The sequence below is a fragment of the Marmota flaviventris genome, chromosome 1, assembly GCF_047511675.1.
Source record: "Marmota flaviventris isolate mMarFla1 chromosome 1, mMarFla1.hap1, whole genome shotgun sequence".
NCBI classification, from domain to species: Eukaryota; Metazoa; Chordata; class Mammalia; order Rodentia; family Sciuridae; genus Marmota; species Marmota flaviventris.
In genome coordinates this window covers 57,806,715-57,830,019 of record NC_092498.1, presented here as the reverse complement: position 1 = coordinate 57,830,019, position 23,305 = coordinate 57,806,715, and the positions used below count along the sequence as shown (strand labels likewise).

The window sequence follows — 23,305 nt, the reverse complement described above, 5'->3', positions numbered from 1 at the left end:
GGTTAAAAAAAAAAGCTAACTTTAGGTCATGTGTTTGAGACATAATATGAAACAAATGAACTTCCTGTGTTCATCTGGATCTGATTCCCAAGCTATCTCTTCAAGTATTTGTGGAAATATTCCAAAATCTAAGAAAAATCCAAATCTGAAGCACTTTTGGTTTCAAGCATTTTGGATAAAAGATATTCATCATTATTTGAACAATTTCACTGCTTTTTGCATCATAAATGCTAAAATTTTTGAAATGTTTTTAGTATTAATTTAAAAACTGAGCAGTGGTATGGACTATGGTTTATTATTTCATAAGACGTCTTTGCTATATGTTCTCTATCAGCACTCTGCCTCCAGGGCACAGAATTGTGGACATGGCATCCCTGTCTTTCATCACAATTCCAGTCAAGGGGGCCTTTATCATGCATAGAATGTGCAGGTCCTGGTGTGAGCAAGGGTAAGTAGTTATGCCAGGACAGCAGGCTTTACGTTAGCACTAGCCCAGGCAAAGTGGAACATATGCTCACTCTATTTCTAGCTCACACAGGTTTCTATCCAAAACAAAGAATGCATACAGGTTAAGGTGGTTACATTTATTCAACAAATATTTACTGAATCTACTCTGTTGCAGGCATTAAATTTGGCTAGAGATCCAGCTGTACACCAGAGCAAGCTCCTGCATCTTAGTTCTCAGAGAGCTTATCTTCTAATGTCTTTTCTCTTTCTTTCTTTTTTTTTTTTTTTTATTGTACAGGGATTGAACTCAGGGGCACTCAACCACTGAGCCACATCCCTAGCACTGTTTTTATTTTATTTAGAGACAGGGTCTCACTGAGTTGCTTAGTGCCTCGCAGTTGCTGAGGCTGGCTTTAAACTTGCAATCCTCCTGTCTAAGCCTCGCGAGCCGCTGGGATTGCAGGTGTGCGCCACCGCGCCAGCCTTCTTTTTCTTCTTTTTAATTTTTTGATAAGGTCTTTTTACAGCCAAGGAAAAAATGCTTTTCTAAACTTAGAATAATGTTTTTAAGATGAAATTGTAGTGAAAAGGAGTTTGTATGTGAAGTGAAAACTTTAAGACAATAACTAGTGTAAGGAAACTTTTTTCTTAGCTATTTCTATAGTCAAGCTCACACTGAAAACAAAGAATCCTAAAATGAGCCTAAAAAGAGAGGTCATGACTGAGTTTGCAGGGTTTCCAAAGGCAACAAAGTCCTCACAGGATATCCACATGATCATGAATTGCTCTAATGCACACCCTTGGCATCTATCTATGGAAGCTATAAAAGTGAGATGATGTGAAAATCTTTTAGAGCAATTGACAATGTCTGTATAGCCTGTGTGGGTAACACCCATATGGAGCTCTGATCCTCACAGCTAATAATAAGAGAATCTGTTACTTTTTAGGTAATTCTGGAAATAAACTAAAACAAACTGGTGCTGGGGATACAGCTCAGTGGCATTGGCCTAGTATGCCCAAGGCCGGGGTTTCAATTTCCAGAACCAAAATAAATTAAACAAATAAAAGGAAAACATTCCAACAAGTTTTAGCTCAAATATTAAATAGAACATACTTTCTTCCCACTCTGCCTTCTCTCTCTTTTTTTAAAAATTTTTTTGGAAGGAAGGATACCAGGGATTGAACCTAGGGATGCTTAACCACAAAGCCACATCCCTGTACCTTTTTGTTTTTTATTTTGAGACAGGATCTAAGTTGCTTAGGGCCTCGATAAGTTGCTGAGGCTTGTCTAAAACTTGTAATCCTCCTGCCTCGGCCTCCTAAATTGCTGAGATTATACCACCATGCCTGACCAGTTGTTTTTTAAACTGTTCCATTCTCAACACCCTAATGTTTACTAAAATAGTATCTATTAATGGGTCAGAAGAATATTGCCCAGAGAGGGCTGCACCTGCACTGACTTTCCAAAACTATCACTTAGGGGCTGAGACACTTCTAGGGACCACCTACTTCTTGGGGTCAGAACAGGAACAAAATCTACAGAGCTGCTGATTTCTAATGGGCCACACCTCAACACCCTCATTTCTTAACCATCTTTGGTGACCAATGTTTACACCTAAAGGAATCAGCAGTACCATAATAGGAAGATAGCATTAATTAAGTTTCCTGTTCAAAAATCCAGTTCAATTTTTAATTTCCTGGCTAAGGAAGAGTACTACTACTTCTTTGGAGTCTTTAAATTTTGCTTTTGTCTTTTATCAGTTCTAACACAATAGTATTTTTTAGAAAACATTTTAAATGGATATATATTCAGGTCCCATTACTTCCAAAATATATATTCACACACTACTTGCCAAAACATGTCTTTCAATAAACCATTTTCTTAATCTTTAGGGATGTGGTGAAATCTATTTCCATGATAACTCCTCATTTATCATAATATTATTCCTGTGACTTCAAAAATCTAAATTCCTTCTCATTACACAGCCATTATAAACAAACAATTATCAGGAAAGAACATAAGTCCCAAATCCAGTCATTTCAGGGATTTCTGGCCTACAGAGAAATTATCCCTTACATCCAAAGGTAGGAAAACTCACTCTGATTACCAGTCAACAGCAAGTCCAAATGTTTTTGGTCTGTCATCAAAGGATGACAAATCCATTTTAACTCTGCAGGTAACCTTGACACAAACTGCTCAAAAAGAACCAAAGCATACAAGTCCAAAAGCACATGTGACAATGATGGTAAACTATAACTACACATTCACAAGGTGGCACAGGAACAAGGGTGCTAATGGAAAGTCCAATGTGAAAGCTGCCTTCCATACATGAAGGGCCACAGACAGGCAGATCTCTTTGAAACCTACAACCCACCCGATCTCCATTTACCAGGTATCACTCTGAAGAGGGCTCCGGCCAAATGGTGTGATTGTTGTTGCTGGTTCTGTGCTGGCATTCAGCAGGTCTGACCCTTGGAACTCACAGCTCCAGGCCAGGGCAGAATTTAACAGTATGAAAGCCTAAGAGCAGCCACCTGATGAGCAGTTCCATGACCATCAGCTGCAAGGAGAGACCCTTTAATTCATGAGACTTCATTCTCTCATCATTCAAATCCCTTTCTATTGTCCCTCTTTCCCTCCTATACACAGTATGTGGTTCCTACACTGTCCCCTGACAACAAACAAGTCCATCCCTGTTGCTTGCAAAAGAATAATCCCTGCATGCCTTCACCATCAATCCACACCAGTGCCCAGATGCCTGTGGTGGTCAAGGTGGCTTCTAAAACCCACGCATCCGCCTGTTGGGAGGAACAGGTGCTATGTCTAGTGCCTCTCATGTCTCCTTCTTCTCTGGAGACTCATCAGGTGAGTAACATGCTCTAATACTGCAGCAGACCAGGATGATGTGTGGTAAGCCACTCTCTCATACAGCTCCCATCTGACCAGAGAGAGAGACCATTGAGAAATCTAGTCAGCCACACTGTCTGGGGGCAGGCCAAATCCCAACAGCCTTGGAAACATTCTAAATTGTGGAAGGAGGAGTATGCCTTCATTAAAATAAACACAATTCCCCAAGTCACACTGAATCCCAGGCCACGGTAACCCAGAGCTTTTCCTAGGTTCAATCATTTTGAAATATTTTCAGAAAGTTTTCCTAGGAAAACTGCATTCACTTTCTAAGTACTACTGCTAATCAATAACAGCTACTGGCTGTGCCATGTGTCACACAGGCATCCTTTTACACCTTCTTGCAACAACACTGTAACATGAAACAATCCACCACTGAAAGATGAGGAAACCTAAGATCAAAAGAATCCATGACATGCCCCAGTCTCACAATGTGTCACTGAACAGTTTAATAGCAAAGCTACTTTATCTGCATCGGGGAGGGGAACTTTACTCAGTAAGAATTTTCTTCATAGAAAAATAAAAAGTCAAGCTGGTTCTTCAAATTTGGCTAAAAAAGAAAAGGTAAGTATCTGAGAATTTCAGAAATTTCTAGAACCTCCATGTTCTACTCAATCAACTTTAAAAGTTCTTTTATTAAGCCGAGCAAGGTGGCATACGCCTGATATCCCAGTGGCTCCAAAGGCTTAGGCAAGAGAATTGTGAGTTCAAAGCTTCAAAGACAGTCTCAGTAATTCAGTGAGGCCCTAAGCAACTCAGTGAGACCCTGCCTCTAAATAAAATATAAAAAGGGCTAGAAGCCAGGCATGGTGGTGCAAACCTGTAATCCCAGCGTCTCAGAGGGCTGAGGCAGGAGGATCACGAGCTCAAAGCCACGAAAAGGTACTAAGCAACTCAATGAGACCCTATCTCTAAATAAAATATCAAATAGGGCTCAGGATGTGGCTTAGAGGTTAAGTGCCCCTGGGTTCAATTCCCAGTACTCTCAACCCCCCTCCCCCAAAAAATCTTTATTAAAGAATATTACACTCAAAAACAAATTGAAGACACAAAAACAAGACATAAGAGCACTGATTATGTCCATCACAAAATGATATAGCACTTGGGAGGGGTTTAAAAAAAAAAAATTCCTGGGCTGGGGATCTAGCTCAATAGCAGAGGCTTGTCTGGAATGCATCAAGCCCTGAGTTCAATCCCCAGTACTAAAATGAAACAAAATTCCCAGGGCAGAGGGGGTTTATAGTATTTTATAAAACTGATCACTAACTGCAGACTACAAAGGGCAAAAAAAGAACTGTTTCAGAGTCACACCAAGGGAAGGTCAGCAAGAACTATAACATTAAAACAAATCATCTATAATGTAGCATGCCAAAACACTTGAGGAAAATGAGATTTTATATACATGGGATTTCTGGATCCCTCTGTAAACAACTCAGATCAACAAAGCACAGATAGACATTCACTGAGTCCAGACTCTAGGCTGCCTCTGTTGCAGTAAAGAGTGTCCATGAAAAAAAGGAAATTGAAAGATAAGTCTGGTTGTTTCCTAAAAATCATTAAAATCCTTTTTACAAATATCTGAATACACAGTTTTGGTGCCTGTGGTAGGAGAGGTAAGAAGTGGAGGAGAGAAAGGATTTTAGGAAGGTTGTTTTCTTACAAAATCCTTATTCCACAGAATCAGATGGTTCAGGATTATTTCTTGAGAACTTTCTTCAGCAGAATTCCCCAGCTGTAAAAGTCCAGGTCTTTCTCCATTGCCCAAACATGAACGCACAATTTCTCCTCTTGGGAGAAGATTATGCTGGAAATTAGTGTTGCATAAATACCGTTACCTTTTCTGGTGAAAAACTCCTTGGAATATTTCCCCAACATAGCGTATTTTCGAGGGACTTTCCCCAGCAGTTCAATGATCAATGCTATGTGATCTGCATTGGGAAACATTGCCAGCAAAACAGAAACACACGACAGTTTAATCAGTACACTGCATGCAGACACTACCACCGCCCGCGCAGACAGAAACAGAGCGCGACCTGAATGATCAAAAGCATAGGCTTTCCTCATGCAGCTGGATTCAGGACCCAGAGCTGGAAGGCACCCAACTGTCCCAGGCCCCAGGGAGGGGCCAGTACACAGGGCGACCACAGCACAGGCCAAATAACGGTCTTCCCATTGACTTTTAAATCAGCACAGGAATTCTGTTGGGTTGCATTTGGAATTTAGAAGAAATGCCTTTGTCACCATAACACTACAATCAGCAGCTGCTATTCCGTTTCTGTCTGCATCGTGGCGCTTTTCAAAAAGAAGAGGTACTACCTCTGCGATTGAAGAATTCCCGAGAATATTTTCCAGATAGAGCAAAGTGCCTTGGGATACTGCCTAGCAGCTCTATGATGTGGGCTATGTGGTCTATGGAGGAGAGAAAAAAAGGATATGGGAATGGGAGGGGCAAGGGGAAGGATGGGATAAAAGAAGAAGGAAAAAAGCGAAAATTAGTAAAAAATCAGAAATAGACTCAAATCAACAATGTCTGCAGCACATCCATGCAGAGGCTCGTGGGACTAGCAGGCCTCAGGCACCCTCCGGAGTGTCCATAGTGACTGATGCCAGCTCACCCCAGGCCACTCCAGCACTGCAAGCAAGTAAGCATGGAGATGGTCAGGCTTACAGATGGAATTCAAGCCAGAATTCCCTGGTTTTCAACTCAAGCGCTCAAACAGGACAGTAAAATGGGCAGCAGATCAGTGGACAAAAGGACTCCGGAGAGGCTCTGCGATTGTTCAGTCTGCCCTCTCCCACCAACAAGGTGCCTGCACTGAGGAAGGCCAGGAGCAGAGCAGCCTGAGGCCCGAGGGCTCTGCAGAGTGCTGCCTGTGCCAGGCAGGCACTGCCCATTCACTGAAACTGAGGGACTGGAAACCCAAAGAAAAGCATCTGAATTTGGTATTTGAAAACCAAAACATGGCTCTATTTTAGTAAAAACACAATACTCTCTAGAAGTTCAGGACAAGAAGTAGACCCAGACTGAGGTCTTCAGAAGGCAACACTCACCTTCATCTCTGGAATAGTCTTCCCCAGAATGCGGTTCGAACAAATAATCTCCTGTTGCCAGCTCAAATGCCTAGGACACAACAGACGACATGCTGAGCACTTCAGAGACTGGCCCCCACACCAGCAGCTCTAAGTTCTCTCCTTACAGAAGAGACCTACATTTTATGAGGATCTCGATCAAACAAAAGAACCTCCTAAAACTGTTCAAATCTCTGTTTCTTTCTTTCAAAAAGTTCAAAGAAACTTCAGGAACATTTTTACAGCTCTTCCAATGGAAGATTTAAAGGCCATGAATTCTCTTCGTTGTACGAAGCAGAAACAAACTTATCAGTGAGTCAGCAGCACCTGTGTGCAGGCCCAGTGGCAGCATGCCACAAATTCTGTAAATGGCAGAAAGAGGGCTCAACTCAGGATTCAATCAGGCCAGTCCAAGGCCTTTCTTCACCATGAGGCTAACCTGTGGTCCCTATACAGCAGATGTTGCTGCTTTCTTTAGGCAAAGACCTTTACACATGAGTAATTAATGATTATCTGCCAGCATCTTGTCATCATTTCCTTCATCTCCTGATTCAAGGTAAAGAAAACCTAGAACCAAGAAAAACCTTCTTCTGTTCCTGGAACCAAATGAAGCATATCACCTTACAAGCCCTGCTGAGGTTATGCAGGAGAGCTGCTCCCCAGGTTGCCACCTGCTACCCCTCAGCATGCCAGTGTGTGGAGCAGGTCATTTGTTTCCATTTTCCTTGATCAAAGAAAAAACTCAGGATCATGGGTTTAATCTGGTAACAATATACAAAGACAGCAACTGCTATTACTCTGCTGACCAAATACCATGTTTTTAAATTCAAGAATACATCAAATCCCCTTTCAAATATGTCCCATACTTACTGCCACTCTGAAAGAGCTCCCCTCTTCACTGGTGCCTGGGGATCAATGGCCACGCCCTCCCCAAGGAGGCCTTCTAGTCGCCTGCTGAGACCCCAACATAGCCAGGTGTGCAGGGCATCAGCCAACCAATGACCAGAGTAGACGGCCCCTCAAAGGAGGGCTCATCTACCTGGGTAAGGGTCCATCATAACAGCTCTGTCCTTAAGAGTGGGCAAAATAAGCATGGGACTACATCCCACCCTCCCTACACACACCTTTTATTTTTTAATTATTAAAAGAATAAAAGACCTATGCATCAGTTGCAGGAGAGAAACAGGGTTGAAAAGACTGTTGCCATTTACCCTGTGATGAGCACCAGTTCATAACTCAGGATCCCTGCCTTCAACGAGATCTGGGTCTGAGCAGCACACAGTCATGTCAGTCTCAGGAAAGGGAGAACCAACCATCTCAGTAGTTGCAGATGGACTAAGGTATGAAAGGGTCCATGGAGGTCCCCACCCAGGGCCTCTCTTCTCCACTAATAAGAATAACAGCAGGGCCAATCCCCAATCAGGAAAGGTACACCTCCCTTTTGTCTCCAATTTCGAGTGGAACATATAGATTACATGAGGCCCAAAGAGTCTCTGTAGCCTGCCAAACAATTAATTCAATACTTTATAAGCCAGGAGGAAAACGGGAACTCCCTAATTGGAGGAGGGCCTGAGAAGCTGCCTGGATGGCAGCTCCAGCAGAACTCTGGCTCTGCTTTTACCCCTCCATAATCCTGGGTTCACTCTTGCTTTAAAAAGCCTATCAAAGAAATCTTTTTTTTTTTTTTTAAGGGAGAGGGAAGATGACAGTGCTCCAGTAATGATGTCTAGTTCTGATTCTCTGGACGTTGACTATGTTTTTGAAACAAATTCAATAAGCACAATAGGATAAACATACATTACAATAAAACATCAGCCTTTGTGATTCACAAAAGCCTTTCATGTTGGCAACTATGAAAATATGAAACAGTACTACTTCCAACTCACTAAGCTACTCCCAATATAAACCATATTATTATCATTTTTACTTCTTAACACTTGGGAACTTTGGATTCTTCCTTCTGTCTTGGCCTCGTCTTCTCAGAGGGCTTTCTTCAGGACAGCCTCTCATCTCATGACTTCCTGAGTCAAAGTGCCAGTTCTGAATAAGAAGCTCACCTCTTTGTTCCATGATGTGCCCGGTGCTGAGGAAACTTGAGGTTTTCAGAGTCGCCTTTATTGCATGGCATTGACCAAGACTCACCATAGAGCCCACAAAAGTTACCTACTCAGGAACTATGACCCACAAGTGCAGAAAACAGCACCTCTCCCCAAACCAAATTTTTAGGTCATACACTACACAATTAAATCTGGAAGGGCCCTAAAGTTCAAGGAGAGGAAAATAAATCCAGCAACTGACATATTCCAGCTAGTCTGCCTCATTTGATTATGCTTCTCCAGTTTCGAGTCCAAAACTCTCTTCCCCGACAACAGCATGGGCACCAGCCACTATCTGCCAGCTCTTAGTTCTGATGGAGCTTCTGCCATAGTTGATACTATTTATAAAACTGGAAGGACTATAGGCTTTACCACCAAGAATAAACTGTGGTAATGCTTAGTATTATGAGGTCAAATTTCATATGCTGCAGCAGTATTTCCAAGCTTCAGAGAAAGTGTAGAGGTGAGGAAACACTGCCTCCTCTGTCACATCACATTCTCTAGGAAAAACAAAAGGATCTCTCAGCTGCATCCCTCAGGCAGTGAATGAAGGCTTGGCCCCAGAAAAACTATCCTCTGACAACCACCTGGTGAGAAAGAACCCCTGGAAGCAGCCCTAGCAGCACTGTGGGAGCCACATGAGGCCCCTGGGAAGGAGACAAGTGAAAGGAGACACAGCCTGTTTTGGGTTAGAAACTCACTAAAAACTGCACAGGATCTGAAGAAGAGACCATCTCTTATAGAACAGAACAAAAACCTGTGATTTGTTTACTACATGTGAACACAGTTCACACAGTGGACAGGGGTATGGTGTACAGAGACAAATTTGAACAGGATGCAAGTCAAACAAACTGGCATAAGGTTGCCCACCATTATCCCTGTATCTGGGATTTTTGTCCCATTTTTCTGGTTATATCACAAAACTTTAATATCCCAAATTAGAAGCATAGGACTTCAGAGTTGAAAGTGTTCTCAGAGCCTAATTCAGGGCAGCCTTGATACATGGCCTTCTGTTGCTAGGGACAAGTGCAGTTTGGTTCGCCACCTCCTGAAATGGGTCATTGCTTCCCTGCAGCCCAACTGTTCCAAGCACTCCCTTCCTGCTGACCTGGACTGCCTCCTGCAGCTTCTAGCCTCCACCTTGTTCTGCCTTCCAGTCACACAGAGCAGGCAAAGGCCTCTCCACACAGCAGGCTCTAAATTCAAAGCAACCACCACATGACTGCCAGGTCTTTCAACCATTCCGGTCCAAAATTTACTAAGACAGGACTTGGGTTTTTGAAACTCACTAAAAACTAAAATTTTTAGTTACATTAAAATTATTATTTGGTATTATGTATCAGAGCAACAAGGAAATAGAAATGCATGTATTTAGAGGTATCTTGCCATATATGTGGCCTCAGATGATCCCAACTTGAAAGACACAAAGTATGTACTTTTTCTCATCTCTGGTCCTATCTGCTTAACACACTGCTTTTACTTGGCATTAGTGGGCATAAAATATAGTAAACACAAAAGAATTATCAAATTAACCTCAAATAACTGAAAATTAAATCAGAGAAGAATTTGGATAAAAAATAATGAGACAAGCATGACATTCCACATATCCCACCTTTTCAGCAGAGGAATGACAAAGTAAAGCCTACTGGAAGATGCTGAACTGAAACTGGGCAAGAGAAACTGAAACTGGCTCATGGATGAAGGTCATTGGTGCAAATGACCCAAAAAACAAAACAAAAAAAACCCCAAAAACAAATACACTGGTGGAGCTTGAAGAGTTTAGACCCAACTAATGTCATGACACTAGGTGAAAAGAATGACCTCCAGTGCCCCAGGAAAGCATCACCATATTCTCCAAAGCAAAAGACCTGGACCAAGGGAGTATATGCCACTACTGCTGTCTCAGAAGTGACTGTACTTCCCAGAGCAATAAGCCAGAAAAGTCAGAACAGTCTCTAGACTTTGCTCTATGAAGAAAGACATTATGCACTAGTATATGAAGAGATCCCTTCCCTTGCCAGCAGGGGCATAAAAGCAGCTGCTGACATATTCCATCCCTGCACCTGGCAGGGCTCCAACCTTCCAGCCCCAGAAACCCCTACCCTGAGGGATGCCTATTCTCACCACCTCCCCATCCATCATGAGCGAAGGGGGAGCTCTGCACAACACTGAAAGCCCCGTGTCACCCCAAATGAGTATGATATTTGGGGCGATGGACTGCACAGGACCTGAAGAAGAGACCATCTCTTATAGAACAGAACAAAAATCCTAGACACATCTGAGGATCTGAGGAGACTTTTGAGGGCAGAGTGGTAACTAGGGATTAAACTCAGGTGCTTCAGCACCAAGCGACATTCCCTAGTCCTTTTTATTTTGAGATAGGGTTCACTAAGTTGTTTAGGACCTTACTAAACTGGGGAAGCTGGCCTTAAACTTGCAATCATCCTGCCCTAGGCTCCTGAGTTACTGGGATTACAGGTGTGTGCTACCACACCCAGGTAAACATCTTCCAATTCTTAAGACTCCCAAGGCAGCAATCTCCTAGCTCTCATCCATCCCATGGTTGACAATTTTCACTTTTAGAAAAACTGAGATCTGTGCCCCATGGAGATTGCCCCATCAAAAGCAGTAAAGGGAAAAATTAATTTACAAGAAGAAAATGGCAAAGGCTATCCTTACCATGCATGCTGTACTCCAAATGTCTGCAGGTGTACTGTAGCCGGCTCCTATTAAAACCTCTATGGATCTATACTGACGTGTTTGGATGTCCTCTGTGAAGTGTTTATGCTGGAAAGGAACAGATGCATTACCACAGAGGAACAGAGACATAAAAAGGAAAAATAAAAAGGGTCTTCTCAGAATCATGACCAAAATGTTTTAGAAAGAAAACTACTTACCACCCAACAAGCATTTCCCAGGTCAGCAATTTTTACTCTAATTTTATCTGCATTCCGTGGATCCAGGGGGTTCACCAACAAGTCAGCCGCCCGAGTTTTTGCTGGCATGGGCAAACAGTAGCAAGGTTAGTGACTGGGACAAGGGGTTTGCATGTGTGAACACAGTGTTAGCCAGACAGACCACCTCCTTTTTTAGAAGGACAAGGAGATGGTGATCATTTAGGTGGACTAAAGAGAATTAAAAATTTTTGTTTCCATCTCTGGAAAATATTACACAAAGGCAATTAAAACTTAGTTACACAGAGGACCCCCAAGGATACCTCTTCATCCCTAATTCCTTTGTCTCAGCCCTAGAACATGCTGGCCTTGCTCCATTCCCTGCCTGTTTTTCTGTGGCTGCTTCTCATCTGATCAGAGGCTATTGCCTCATGGGCCATATCTAACTCATTGGTGCATTACCACAAGGAACATAAAGGTAAACAGAATATTGCCATGGCAGCCAGTCACTTCCTACTGACACACTGTTCATCAGACATGGAATGACTACCAGGCCCCTGGTACCTCTACCTTAACACCCACAGCGTCTCCTACAGTTCCTGCTGCCTGGGCTGAACACACATAGGACTAGACTGGTAGTTAATTGACAATATAGATTAAAGGGAGGAACTACTTTATTCTGGTTTAATTATGGACAAGGAAGACTCCAGAACAGACATCTCCTGATATGGCCTGGGCCATAAAGGCAACACATGAACCTGTCACACACTTAGGTCACTCTCAACTCCAGGGTGATGCTCAGGTTTTCTTCACATCAGGCACAAGGCCAGTGGTTCTGGGGCCAAAATAGTTTTCAGATCATTCCAAACCATGTCTATATGTCAAGCACCATTAACCAAGGGGCAGGTGACATAGAAAAAGAACTTGGTGAGGCTCAGAGAGAAGACCTTGAAGTGAGTCAGCATCTTCATCATCAAATCTCAAACTGCCCTATAAGCTCAGATTTCTGGTAAGAATAAAATGTAACTGGGGCTTTCACTTATTATACAATAATTTTGAAATAGCATCTATAGACTTTAAAAAGTCTGCTCAAAGCAGGGCATTTAACACCCACCCCAGCGTGTCTTTTTGCTCACTCACAAGGTAGGCACTGCAAACATAAAATACACCAGTTTTTGGTTACACTGAACTATGGAATCTTGGTGCTTAAGGAGGTTCAATTCCTTGACAAATACCAGAGAAAGAGAAGAAGGCCAGCTTTCCTAGTAGTGAGCAGGGTAGACTATAGCAAGGTCCCCAGGATTCACAGCATCCACAGGACTCCCAAGGAGGGTTCCACATGATGCTGAGAGAATTCTGGCCAGTGTTTGAGCTCTCAAGACCTATTCTCAGCTCTTGGATCAACCCAGGCCAGTCAGGCACAGAGGTTCTCCTGGTGCATATAACCTACTCCTGCAACCCCTCCCCCTCCCTTTTTTTGGTTACAGGGATTGAACCCAGGGGCACTCAACCACTAAGCCACATCCCCAGCCCTATTTTTTGTTATTTTATTTAGAGACAGGGTTTCACTGAGTTGCTTAGTGCCTTGCCATTGCTGAGGCTGGCCTTGAACTCACAATCCTCCTGCCTCAGGCTCCATAGCTGCTGGGATTACAGGTGTGCACCACTGCACCCAGCTCTGCACCCCACTTTATAAGGAAGCTATCCATGATGGAGCATACCAAAGACCAAGTAGGAAGTGAGGAAAAGAAACACAGGAACTCAGAAAGTGATGAGAAAGCAAGCAGCAGAGACCCACAAGGGAAGGCAAAATGTAAAAGGGGTAAGAAGAGTGATAAACATAAAATGCTGACCCAACAGATAAATGGACAACACTAGAAACTACTAGATGAATCCCTCCTATCATCTAATCAAGGAGAATCAACAGGAATTTAAAGTTTGCAGAAATAGATTCAAATTTAGTTTTTAACACCTACAAGTTTTAAAACTGGCATATGTCAAACTCTTTGTGACTCAGTTTTCAGGAAAGGAAGAAATGGAAGAGATCACCCCCTCCCAAAGACACAAATGCAGGAGAGCATTAGGCTGAATGTACAGATCCTGGAGCTTCATTCTGCTGTAACCAGCTGAGCCATCCTCTTGGGTCAGTGAAAGAAGAATGAGCAGGCAGGTGTGTGGAGCCCAAGAGTGAGCTCCCTTTTCTAAACAACTTCCAAACATTAAGATCCAAGGTTTACTGAGGGAAGAGGATGCAGCTTCGTTTGACATTCTGTGACTTCCCAGAATATTTTATTTCTTTTCTCAATAAGAACAGGTAATTGAGCTGGCTTTTATTTGAGGGTGCTCAAATGGAAGGAAGCAACTTGTAATCTGCCACCCACTCCTAGTTCTTGTTTTTAAAGATACTTCCCGGGAGCTGCACAATTCAGATACGCTAGAGAAATACACTTTTGAAGATACCATCGCCACATCTTTAAATACCATTTCTTTATACTTACTATTCCTCCTTTATGTTCACTAAACAAAATCTCTTTGGGTACATGCTAGTATTGTGCAGGTTCAGGTTTGTAAATAGTTATTCAGCTCACAGTAAGAGTTGAATGTGAGCTAAATGATACTAGATAATTTATTGCAAAAATTTAATTGTGTAAGAACACAACAGGAGGGTAAAATAGATTCTGTTTGTGTTTCTCATTTCCTCTCTCAGTGTGACAGCTCCTGTGTCAAGGTACCTGAATGCAACACTCCAAAAGGCCTCATAAATAATACAGGGACGCTCACACTTGCTGCATAATCATTACAATTTTGTGTTGCAAGCAATCAGATCACCCCCTCTGATTAAGTGGCCACTGTGGCAACCTGTCAGAGCTCTTCCTTTTCATTGACAATGCTAAACCAAATGACAAACTGAAAAGCTACAATTGCTCTCTGCTTCCACCAAATAGAGAATAAGGGAGAAGATTTCACTTCAGGAAGGGCTGGGTCCTTTAGGTCACCTTCTGATAAGTCAATCTCTGGGTAACACTGGTAAGTCTATCCTATAACCTAGCAAGAAGGTAGTTAGCAGTGCCTCAGCTGCCATCACACCTGGGCAAGGCACTGTGTGGGGCAGATACTCCCTCTTTATATTTTAGAACATTCTACAAGGGAGACATAAATATCCTCTCTACATGGAGATGGGTCAGAACAGGAAGCAGCAGAACTAGGAGACTTACTGAAACACCTAACCCATTCACTCAAAAAATGGTTACCAAGCCCCTTCTGTGTGCCAGGTGCCAGCTTGGCTCTAGGGTCACAGCATGAAGAAGACACACCCCAAATTAGAAAATTCACATACTACCTAAAATGTAGACAATAAAGTAAGTAAGTCACACAGCATGTCAGATAACTACATATGCTATTAATCAAAGAGAAGGAGGATAATGTTTAGGAGAGGTCATTTGTGAGAAGGTGACATTCAAGAAGAGGACTGAATTGAAGGAAGAAGTTCTAGGCAGAAGACAGTGGAAATGCAAAGGCCAGACGCAGAAAGGAGTTCAGTTTTGAGATACTTTAGGAAGAAGCCAGCAGGAGTGGTGCAAAGCACGTGACGTCAGACCACTGCAGGGGACATCAACTTCCAAAGGTACCTCAGGGTATGGCTTTATGTGGGAAATGCATGCTAGGTCATTTTGGATGTGGAGAAAAGATAAGGACATATACTTTTAAAAGGTGTCTGTGGACTAGATAAGAATGGCCTGGGGAACAAGAGGTGGAGGCTGTCCAGCAGCAGTCTAGACAAAAGCTGACAGTGACTAGAAGACATGTAAGGACTCCATGTAGACCCTACATGCACAAACAATGATGCCCCCACCCCCACCCCCATGGCCTCTGTGCTTCAGACAACATGAGCCAAGATCTATGTTGTAGTTCTGGCAGCTAATAACCTAAGAGGAACCCTTCCCCCTTTCACAACCTTCAATGGCTGTCAAGTTACTCTGGAAAAATATTATATCCTTTAGCCTGGTATTTATGTTCTTTAAACATCTCAACATGGCCCCCAAGCTTTCTTACACTACTTCCTCATGTACATGTACTGTGTTCTAATGGGAAGGATCTGTGCAAATTCTCAACAAAGCCTGCTTCTTTTGCCTCTTGATCATATAGTAACTGGTTACCAACTGTAAGCCCCTAGACCATTGGGAAACAAAACACCTCCTCTATGGGGAGGCTACCAAATGACCGAGCAGGAAACCAAAATGGAGTGCCTCTACACGATGACTGCATCAGGAGATCCTGCCTGGAACCTCCCCCGAATTTAACAACACTGAAAAGTTCTGCTTGGTAAGAAGAAAGGGACAATGTAAAAAAGATCACCGATTTTCATCTGACAGAGCTTCTAGGGATGGTAGTGTGTTGGAGAGAACAAAATTTTTATTGCAAAAGGAAAAAGTAAAGAATAAAATATAACCAGAAAGCACTCATTTTTTCATTTATTAAAGTATTTATCTTAGCATTCAGGTGCTAAGGATACAAAGGTTAAAAACATACCATGCTCTCAAAGAGTTTACATTCCATTGAAGAGAAGATAATGCAAATGAGCAATGACCATACAATTAAGTAAAGTACAGTCAGTAGGATAAGAAGAAAGATTGCAGAGGCCCGCTAGGGAATAGAGAAGCAACCACCCAGGAGGAGATACATTGTTTTGTCATATTTTGGATCATGGAAACTAAAAAAAAAAAACATTTTAGAACTACTGAGGAAATCGACTATATAATGAATAATAGATATTATAAAATCACTCATATTCTTATTATGATAATGGTATCATTATTATGACAAAGATGTCCTTTCATCTCTCAGGAGACAAATACTGAAGTTTGTTTGGTTTTCTTTTTTATTTTGGGTGGTGCTGAGGACTGAACCCAGGGCCTCATGCATGCCAGGCAAGCACTGTACCAACTGAGCTATATTCCCCAGCCCTATACTTAAGTATTTAGAAGAATCCCAATATCTACAACACAGTTTTTATTTACATATATGTAAATATACCTAGTGTGGCAAAATGTTAAGTATGAATTTATATTGAAGGTATACAATTGTTATTGTACTATTCTTTCAAAATATATTTTTTTAAAATACAGAGATGTGCTAGGTATGGTGGTATACACCTGTAACCTGAGCAACTCAGGAGGCTGAGGCAGGAAGATCTCAAGTTTGAGGCCAGCTTCAGCAATTTGGCAAGACCCTGTCTCAAAAAAAAAAAAAGGGCTGGGGATAGAGCAGAGTGGTAAAGCATCCCAGAGTTCAATCCTCAGTACCAGAAAGAGGGAGGGGGGAGGCGGGGAGGAAGAGAGGGAGGAGTGGGTTTTCTAGTAATTCCTGCAACTCAGAGGATGGGTCTGGTTACTCATGGATCATACACCCCACTAAAACACTCTAGCAATGACTTAAAGACAGGTGAGGATGGCAACAAGAAAGAACAAAAAGCCAGATCAAAAGGTAGCCTCTGTGATAGTACAAACAGGCAATGACCATGCTCTTTAGGGCCAAGGCAAGGAGGACCCCCATTTAAGGAGGTATGACTGTTAGGACAAAGTGACCTACTGGGTATGAGAGAAAAAACGGGGAGTGTCAAGGACCATCAAGGGAATACAGGAGGTTTAGCCAATCGAGAGAGCAAACTGTGCTCTGGTTTCTACGTGTCTGAAGTCCCCTTGTGACACAGAGATCAGGCTGTCTTGAACACTGTTGAATAAGTGGCTCTCCAGCATAGGAAAGCAGAGGAAGAGATTCTTCTGCCAGAAGTCCCTGGATCCTCCACTTGCTTCCTCACTCCCTCAGGTCTCTAACCAAAGGTTATCCTGTCAGGGAGGTGTGATCTCTCTCAGTAAGATCTAGAGCAGCCCTCCACACCACTGCCTAATTTACCCACAGCAGCTCACAACACTAACTGGTTTTCACTGGCTACCTACCCCCATGGTAATCCAAGAAGAAAGGCAGGTACATCCTTGGTTTTGTTGACCACTATCCTCAGTACCCACAACAGGGACTAACCAAAATACTGCTGGGACTCAACAGTTGAGTGAATAAACAGGGATTTGGTCAGCAACACCACATTGACAGCAGCTGTAATCATGGATTACATGGTTACATGGACAGGCCTGGGTCAATTAGGGAGAGACTGGAGTGTCAGAAGAATGGGCTAAGAATAGAGATCAGGGTAACGCCCATGCTTAAGATTGCTGAAAAAGATTAGGGAACTACCCTAGGAAATAGCAGGACAAAGTGCAGCCCACAAAGCAGGAGGAGGACTTAGGTGGGCCAGGCAGCAGGGTCTGTGGAGTGCAGCTCAGGTATGAGTCATATACCCCCCACCCCACTGTTAAACACAGGCTGGAAGAGAAGCGCAACCTGATGTCAATCAAGAAATGTATGGACGTAGTTCTCTGATAGAGTGCCCAAGTATTCCTTAAATTCAAGCAACGTGCTCTGAGTTAAATAATATCTCCAACCAGATTTTACATTTTGTCTAAATCAGAATGTTTCCCTCTCCTCACCCATTCACTCATGCATTCACCATAATTTTGAATTTCCCTCTACTTCTGTTTTTTTCATAGGAAGTTTTTCTTTTAAGCCTAAACATATATCTGCCTATTATGAATGTGAATTATAATGTGGTGGACAAAACTGGACCAGGAAACAGGAGGCCTGCATTCAGAATCTACTGGTTACTAGCAAGACAAACTGTCCTGAGCCTTACAACTCACATGGGTCTCAAAGACACTGACAACATGGCAATAGCAGTAGCAAGCCTGGCGCCTACCAGGTTCATGACAAGAAGGTACATTCACTAAGAAATATTCTATACATTATTGTCATTATATATCATATATCATTTGTTTACCTGCACTATTTATATACCTAAACCATTTACAGGTAGCATTTGATTCAATGCTAATAACTAACCTAGATGTGGCCACTGATTTCCTTTGATAGAGGAAGAAACTGAGACTCAGGGAGATTTAGAAATCAAAGTTCCATAGCTATTAAGTTTTGAGCTGGGATTTAATCTTGGTTTTTGTTTTGTTTTGTTGCACTAGGGATTGAACCCAGTGGCCTTTTACTACTGAGCTATTCCCCAGAATTTTTTTATTTTTGTTTGCTTTACTTATTAATATCAGGGATTAAAGCCAGGGGCACTTAACCACTGAGCCACATTCCCAGTCCTTTTTACTTTTTGAGACAGGATCTCACTAAATTGCTTAGAACCTCACTAAGTTGCTGAGGCTGGCCTTGAATTTGTGATCCTCCCTCCTCACCTCCCAAGTCACTAGGATTACAGGCATGTGCCAACATACCCGGCCAGACCATTTTTATTTTGAGAGGTCTCATGAAGTTGGTGAGGCAGGTCTCAAACTTGGGATCCTCCTGTCTCAGCCTGAGTTGCTGGGATTTCAGGTGTGAACTACCACACCCAGCTTAACCTCATATATTTGAAGCCACTGCCCCAAACTGTTGCTTGCACAATAATTCAAAGCTACTCTGTAAATTTACTTTCTATATGCATCTGTAAGTTAAAATGAGCAACAGCAAAAATAAAAGCAGAGAAGGTATATTTCCATGGCTGCCTTTTCCTAGAAATGAATCTACCTGTGAAGCTTTTGAATACTCCCTGGCCAGGAAAAAGGTGACCAGGAGCTAACTATGTCCCACCAAGTTAAGAAAACACATGCTAGAATGATTAGTTACAGCTGAGTAACAAGGGTGGCTGGCTTTCTCAGAGAATAAGTTGTCAGCCTGCTAGAGTGAAAGGGGCTGCAGAATCTATGGGGCTGTCTATAGGGCTGGCTCATCAATAACCTGCCATGTGTTAAGCAGTCCTATCAGCAGAGGGAGCAGAGGAGGTTTCTGAGCTTTTCACTGTGAGCCAGAATGGAAACCAAATGAGAGCCCAGTTTTCACTTACTGAAGTCACTCAGCAATATGTCACATGGCATTTGCTCCCAAAATAAGGGTTTGAAATAAGACAGGGCCCTGCACAGACATACCTACAATCTATTTTCATGTTTAAATCATGTCACTTCCTTTAAAATTACAAAATTATAATCTTGGGACTGTTATTGATAGCAGGGTCCTATAATTAGGGACAACTATCAAAATAAGTCAAGACACTTCTTTCTCAACATAACAAAAGAGCAGGCAGATGTTCTCTCAAATAGAAACAAGCCAAAAACCTAAATATAACACCATCAGATGAAAGAGGTTACAAATTATAAGCTAAATTAATGCATTGTAGGAACCTATAAGGATGCTAAACTCCCAAGGTTTTTGCAAATGTTAGGTGTCACTGACTAAATATAGAAAGAATAAGAAAAGCTCAGAAATGGGATTGCATAAGCAGAGAGTAAGAGAAAGCCCAGTGGCACAGAACAAATTTTTAAAGCACATTTCTTGTTCATGAGTATAAAAGCAATAAAACAAAAATGGTTAAAACATGGACATGGCTTTACCACCACCAGTCAGCTCCTTTCACAGTGTTTGTCAAAGGCATGACCCTGGAGCCAGTGAAAGCAGACAATGGATGGGAAAGGACACTTACTTTTTGGCAAATCCCCAGTACTAGAGGCTGAAACTGTCCTGCTTCTGTCATGGGATGGACTGCTTTCCTCTTGCTCAGTAAGTGGAGATCCCTCAGAGAGCACAGAGCCACAGGCCACAGGTTCTAAGGGCCCAGAGAACAATGAAGTGGAAAACTCTGGAAACTGCGACTCCGGAATCTTATGTTGTCCATTTGGCAATTCACCATTGAATTGTTCGTAGGAGCTGCTATATGTGTAATCACTTTCTGCATTGGGCTCATCAAGGTTATATTCCTCAGGATTTGGGCAGTCATCTTCATCATCCTCTTCATCCTCCAGCTGCTGTTCCAGTAAGAATGGACCATTCTCAATATGGCCATTGGTTTTGGGTGACTCAATCCATGTAGGGTCTATATTCGCAAGCTCCTGTTCAACATCATCTTCATCTTTCTCAATGTTTTCTTTCTCAGTGTCTTCTTTCTCTTCTTGGTCCTCAGCTTCACCTTAAAAAGTTCAGGGGTTAAGAATTAGGCCTTGGTACTCTCTTTGACACAGTGGCATGAGGTACTTATGTCCTTTGACAAGATATACTTCTTAATGTGCTTAATTTATGTACCACACAGTCAACACCTCTTGGCTTTCAGGGTAAACCCTGTAAGCTTTCTAAATCTTATTTTTCATTTATTTAACTTATTTGTTTATTAGTCGAGTCTCCTTAGAGGAAGTTAGCATTGGGGGAAAATAATTTTATAAGTAAAGTTGGATTTCTATTTCTACCCTCTCCCGAACCTTCAGAAAAAGGTCTGTGATGTGTTAGTTAGGCAAAAATTTAATCACAAAATAAAAAGGGGCCATTATTAGCATGGATAGAAACATGGTGTTTTCCATTTTTAAAAACTACTGCGGTGTTAACTAATGTCTGTCATACATTTTTATTAATGAACTACAGACTGAACAGGTTGCTTCCCGTACTGTCCATTAAGAAGACAGAGAAACTCTTCCTTAGTATCCGAAGCAGCAGCACAAAGCCCACCTCTGTGATGCTCCCAAGACCCCATCAACCCTGACTCCGGGTGCCACTGACCATCGTCTTTAGCAGTCTCTTCCTCGGTTGCCTCCTCTAATCCTGCCGCTTTTAGTTTCACCTCTGGGCAGTACTCATCATCTTGCTCATTGGAAGGTACAGCGGAGGTGATGTTTTCCTCTATTATTTTTCTTTCAGCTTCTCGCTCCAATTCCTCTATCTCCTGAAGGCGTTTTTCTAATAACTCAGCCTGCCTCTTCTGTTTCTTTTTCAGCTTTTTCTTCTTGTTTTTAGATATTTTTCCTATCTACAACATGTTAAGAAAATACCATAGGTCAGTCGGCTCCTTTTTAAAGCACCATATAATAGCACAAGTGCTGGCAGTATGGCAAACACTAACCATTTTTTTCACGTCATATTCAATTAAATTCACAAACCCAGAGAAAAGCATTATGGTGAAAGAGAAAACAGTCTGGCTAATATCAGGTCTTACCCTCAGAGCAGTATACCTCCTCATCATTTCAATTCTAAGAGAACTGAATCACTGAAACACTTGGAAGCTCCTCTTGAAAGTTTTATTTGTTGCTGCCTTATACAAAGTTACATCCCTCTCACCTCCTTATTAACTAAAAAGAAATGTTTGCCAAAACAGGGAGACAAGGGCTGGGGTTGTGGCTCAGTGGTAGAGCGCTCGCCTAGGATATGCAAAGCACTCGGTTCGAGCTTCAGCTAAATAAATAAATATAAATAAACAAACAAACAAATAAATGTGTTGTGTCTGGCCACAACTAAAGAATAAACCTCAAAAAAAAAACAGTGCTGGGGAAATAGCTCAGTTGATAGAGTGCTTTTGCCTTGCATACACAAGGCCCCCTGTTCAATCCCCAGCACCATGGGGGGTGGGGGGCGGGGGGGACAGGTAGACAATAGCACTGCCTGAGTCTGCCTCACACTGAGTTGTTATCAGCAAACAAAACAACATGAACTTTAAGAAATGAGCCTATGAAGTAAAAGGGTGAAAAATCAAAAACCCTAAGTTTTTGCCTGCTTTCAGCTCTGGCCACCTGACTTGGAAAGCACAGGCATTAAGAACCTCCAACATTTCACAGGATTAGTGAACTCAAGCCAGCAAACCAAGAGAACACTGTGGAAATGACTCAGGCTCCCCAACTGGCCAGGAAGCCAAATTCTCAACACTGAAACTTCCTTCTAAAAGGAGGGCTGCTTCATTGAACACAGTGTTTCTGACAGGACCACAAAATGGATAATACTCTCTCGTACTTACACAACTGTCTAAGAAAAAAAATTAGAATATCAGTGTCGGAAAAATAAGTAACTGAGAAGCCAATGAGAAGTAATATAAACTGATTTTGGAATAATCACACTTCAAACTCTTAAGCATCACCTCACAATTCAGGAGATTCTGCCAACAGTACCTAGGAAGAAGCTCTTACAACAGCTTTGATGACTCGTAACTATGCAGAAATCACTTTAACTTAAAGAATTTTACATACTTAAGGATACAGAGCATTTATAAACATGTCTACCTTCTAAGTTAATATATATTAGAACATTTGTTATCATTTGAAAAGCTTAGTGAATAGTTCCTTTTAACATGCTGAATATAAGTATATATTTAAGTACTTACAGGTTTTTGCTGTGGAGCCGTACTCACTAAAACAATATAAAACAAAATGGATGTTAGACGAAAACTGACACATACATTTGGGTAATTCAAACTGGCAAAATGAATTAATTACAATCTTCTAATGGCTATCCAACTTCAAAAACTGTTAAAAATCAAGAGCTTCTTTATTGTAAGGATCTAAAGAAAATGTATTCAACTCAAATGACTGACCCTTAAAGGGCAGAGTAAAAGCTGTTCATACTAAGTCATTTCTATTATTTATTTAAAATTAAATGACAATCAGTTTCAAAAAGAGTCAATAATCTCAAGCATCCACTATCAGTTTAAGAAAATGAAGAGTTCACAAATCATATAGTCATCAGACCAAATTTGTTTATGGATAATGAACAATTTAGATGAGAAAATGTACATTTTATTTTCGAAATCCACTTGGCAAATCTCATACAAAAAAACTAAGCTAAATAGTACAGAGTTTTTATTAGTAATTACACAGTAATTTGTGACAATTATTCCAAATCACATTAGACCCCTAACCAGAAGCAAAAACTTGACAGGCTGGTTCCATGATCTAAAGAAACACCCTTAGAGTAGATAGTAGAAGAAGTAAGAGCCCCAGAGCCCTAGTCACAGGAGTGTTAGCCCTGTACAACTGCCT

At 41.8% G+C, this 23,305-nt stretch overlaps 1 protein-coding gene across 7 annotated transcripts in view; it reads right to left on the bottom strand.

Annotated features, from left to right (window-relative positions):
- Positions 1 to 23,305, bottom strand: part of Srpk2 (SRSF protein kinase 2) — a 228,290-nt gene that overhangs the window by 7,159 nt on the left and 197,826 nt on the right. For 3 of the 7 annotated variants that reach the window (XM_027926454.3, XM_027926453.3, XM_071613235.1), the window contains 8 exons: positions 22,651 to 22,676; positions 21,063 to 21,309; positions 19,999 to 20,481; positions 11,418 to 11,518; positions 11,200 to 11,307; positions 6,407 to 6,476; positions 5,672 to 5,764; positions 5,191 to 5,283 (listed from right to left, as the gene is read on the bottom strand). In XM_027926454.3, coding sequence (XP_027782255.2) covers positions 5,191 to 5,283; positions 5,672 to 5,764; positions 6,407 to 6,476; positions 11,200 to 11,307; positions 11,418 to 11,518; positions 19,999 to 20,481; positions 21,063 to 21,309; positions 22,651 to 22,676 — 1,221 coding nt within the window. The remainder of the gene's footprint in view (positions 1 to 5,190; positions 5,284 to 5,671; positions 5,765 to 6,406; positions 6,477 to 11,199; positions 11,308 to 11,417; positions 11,519 to 19,998; positions 20,482 to 21,062; positions 21,310 to 22,650; positions 22,677 to 23,305) is intronic. The other 4 variants (XM_071613219.1, XM_027926459.3, XM_027926457.3 and 1 more) reach the window with 2 other exon arrangements.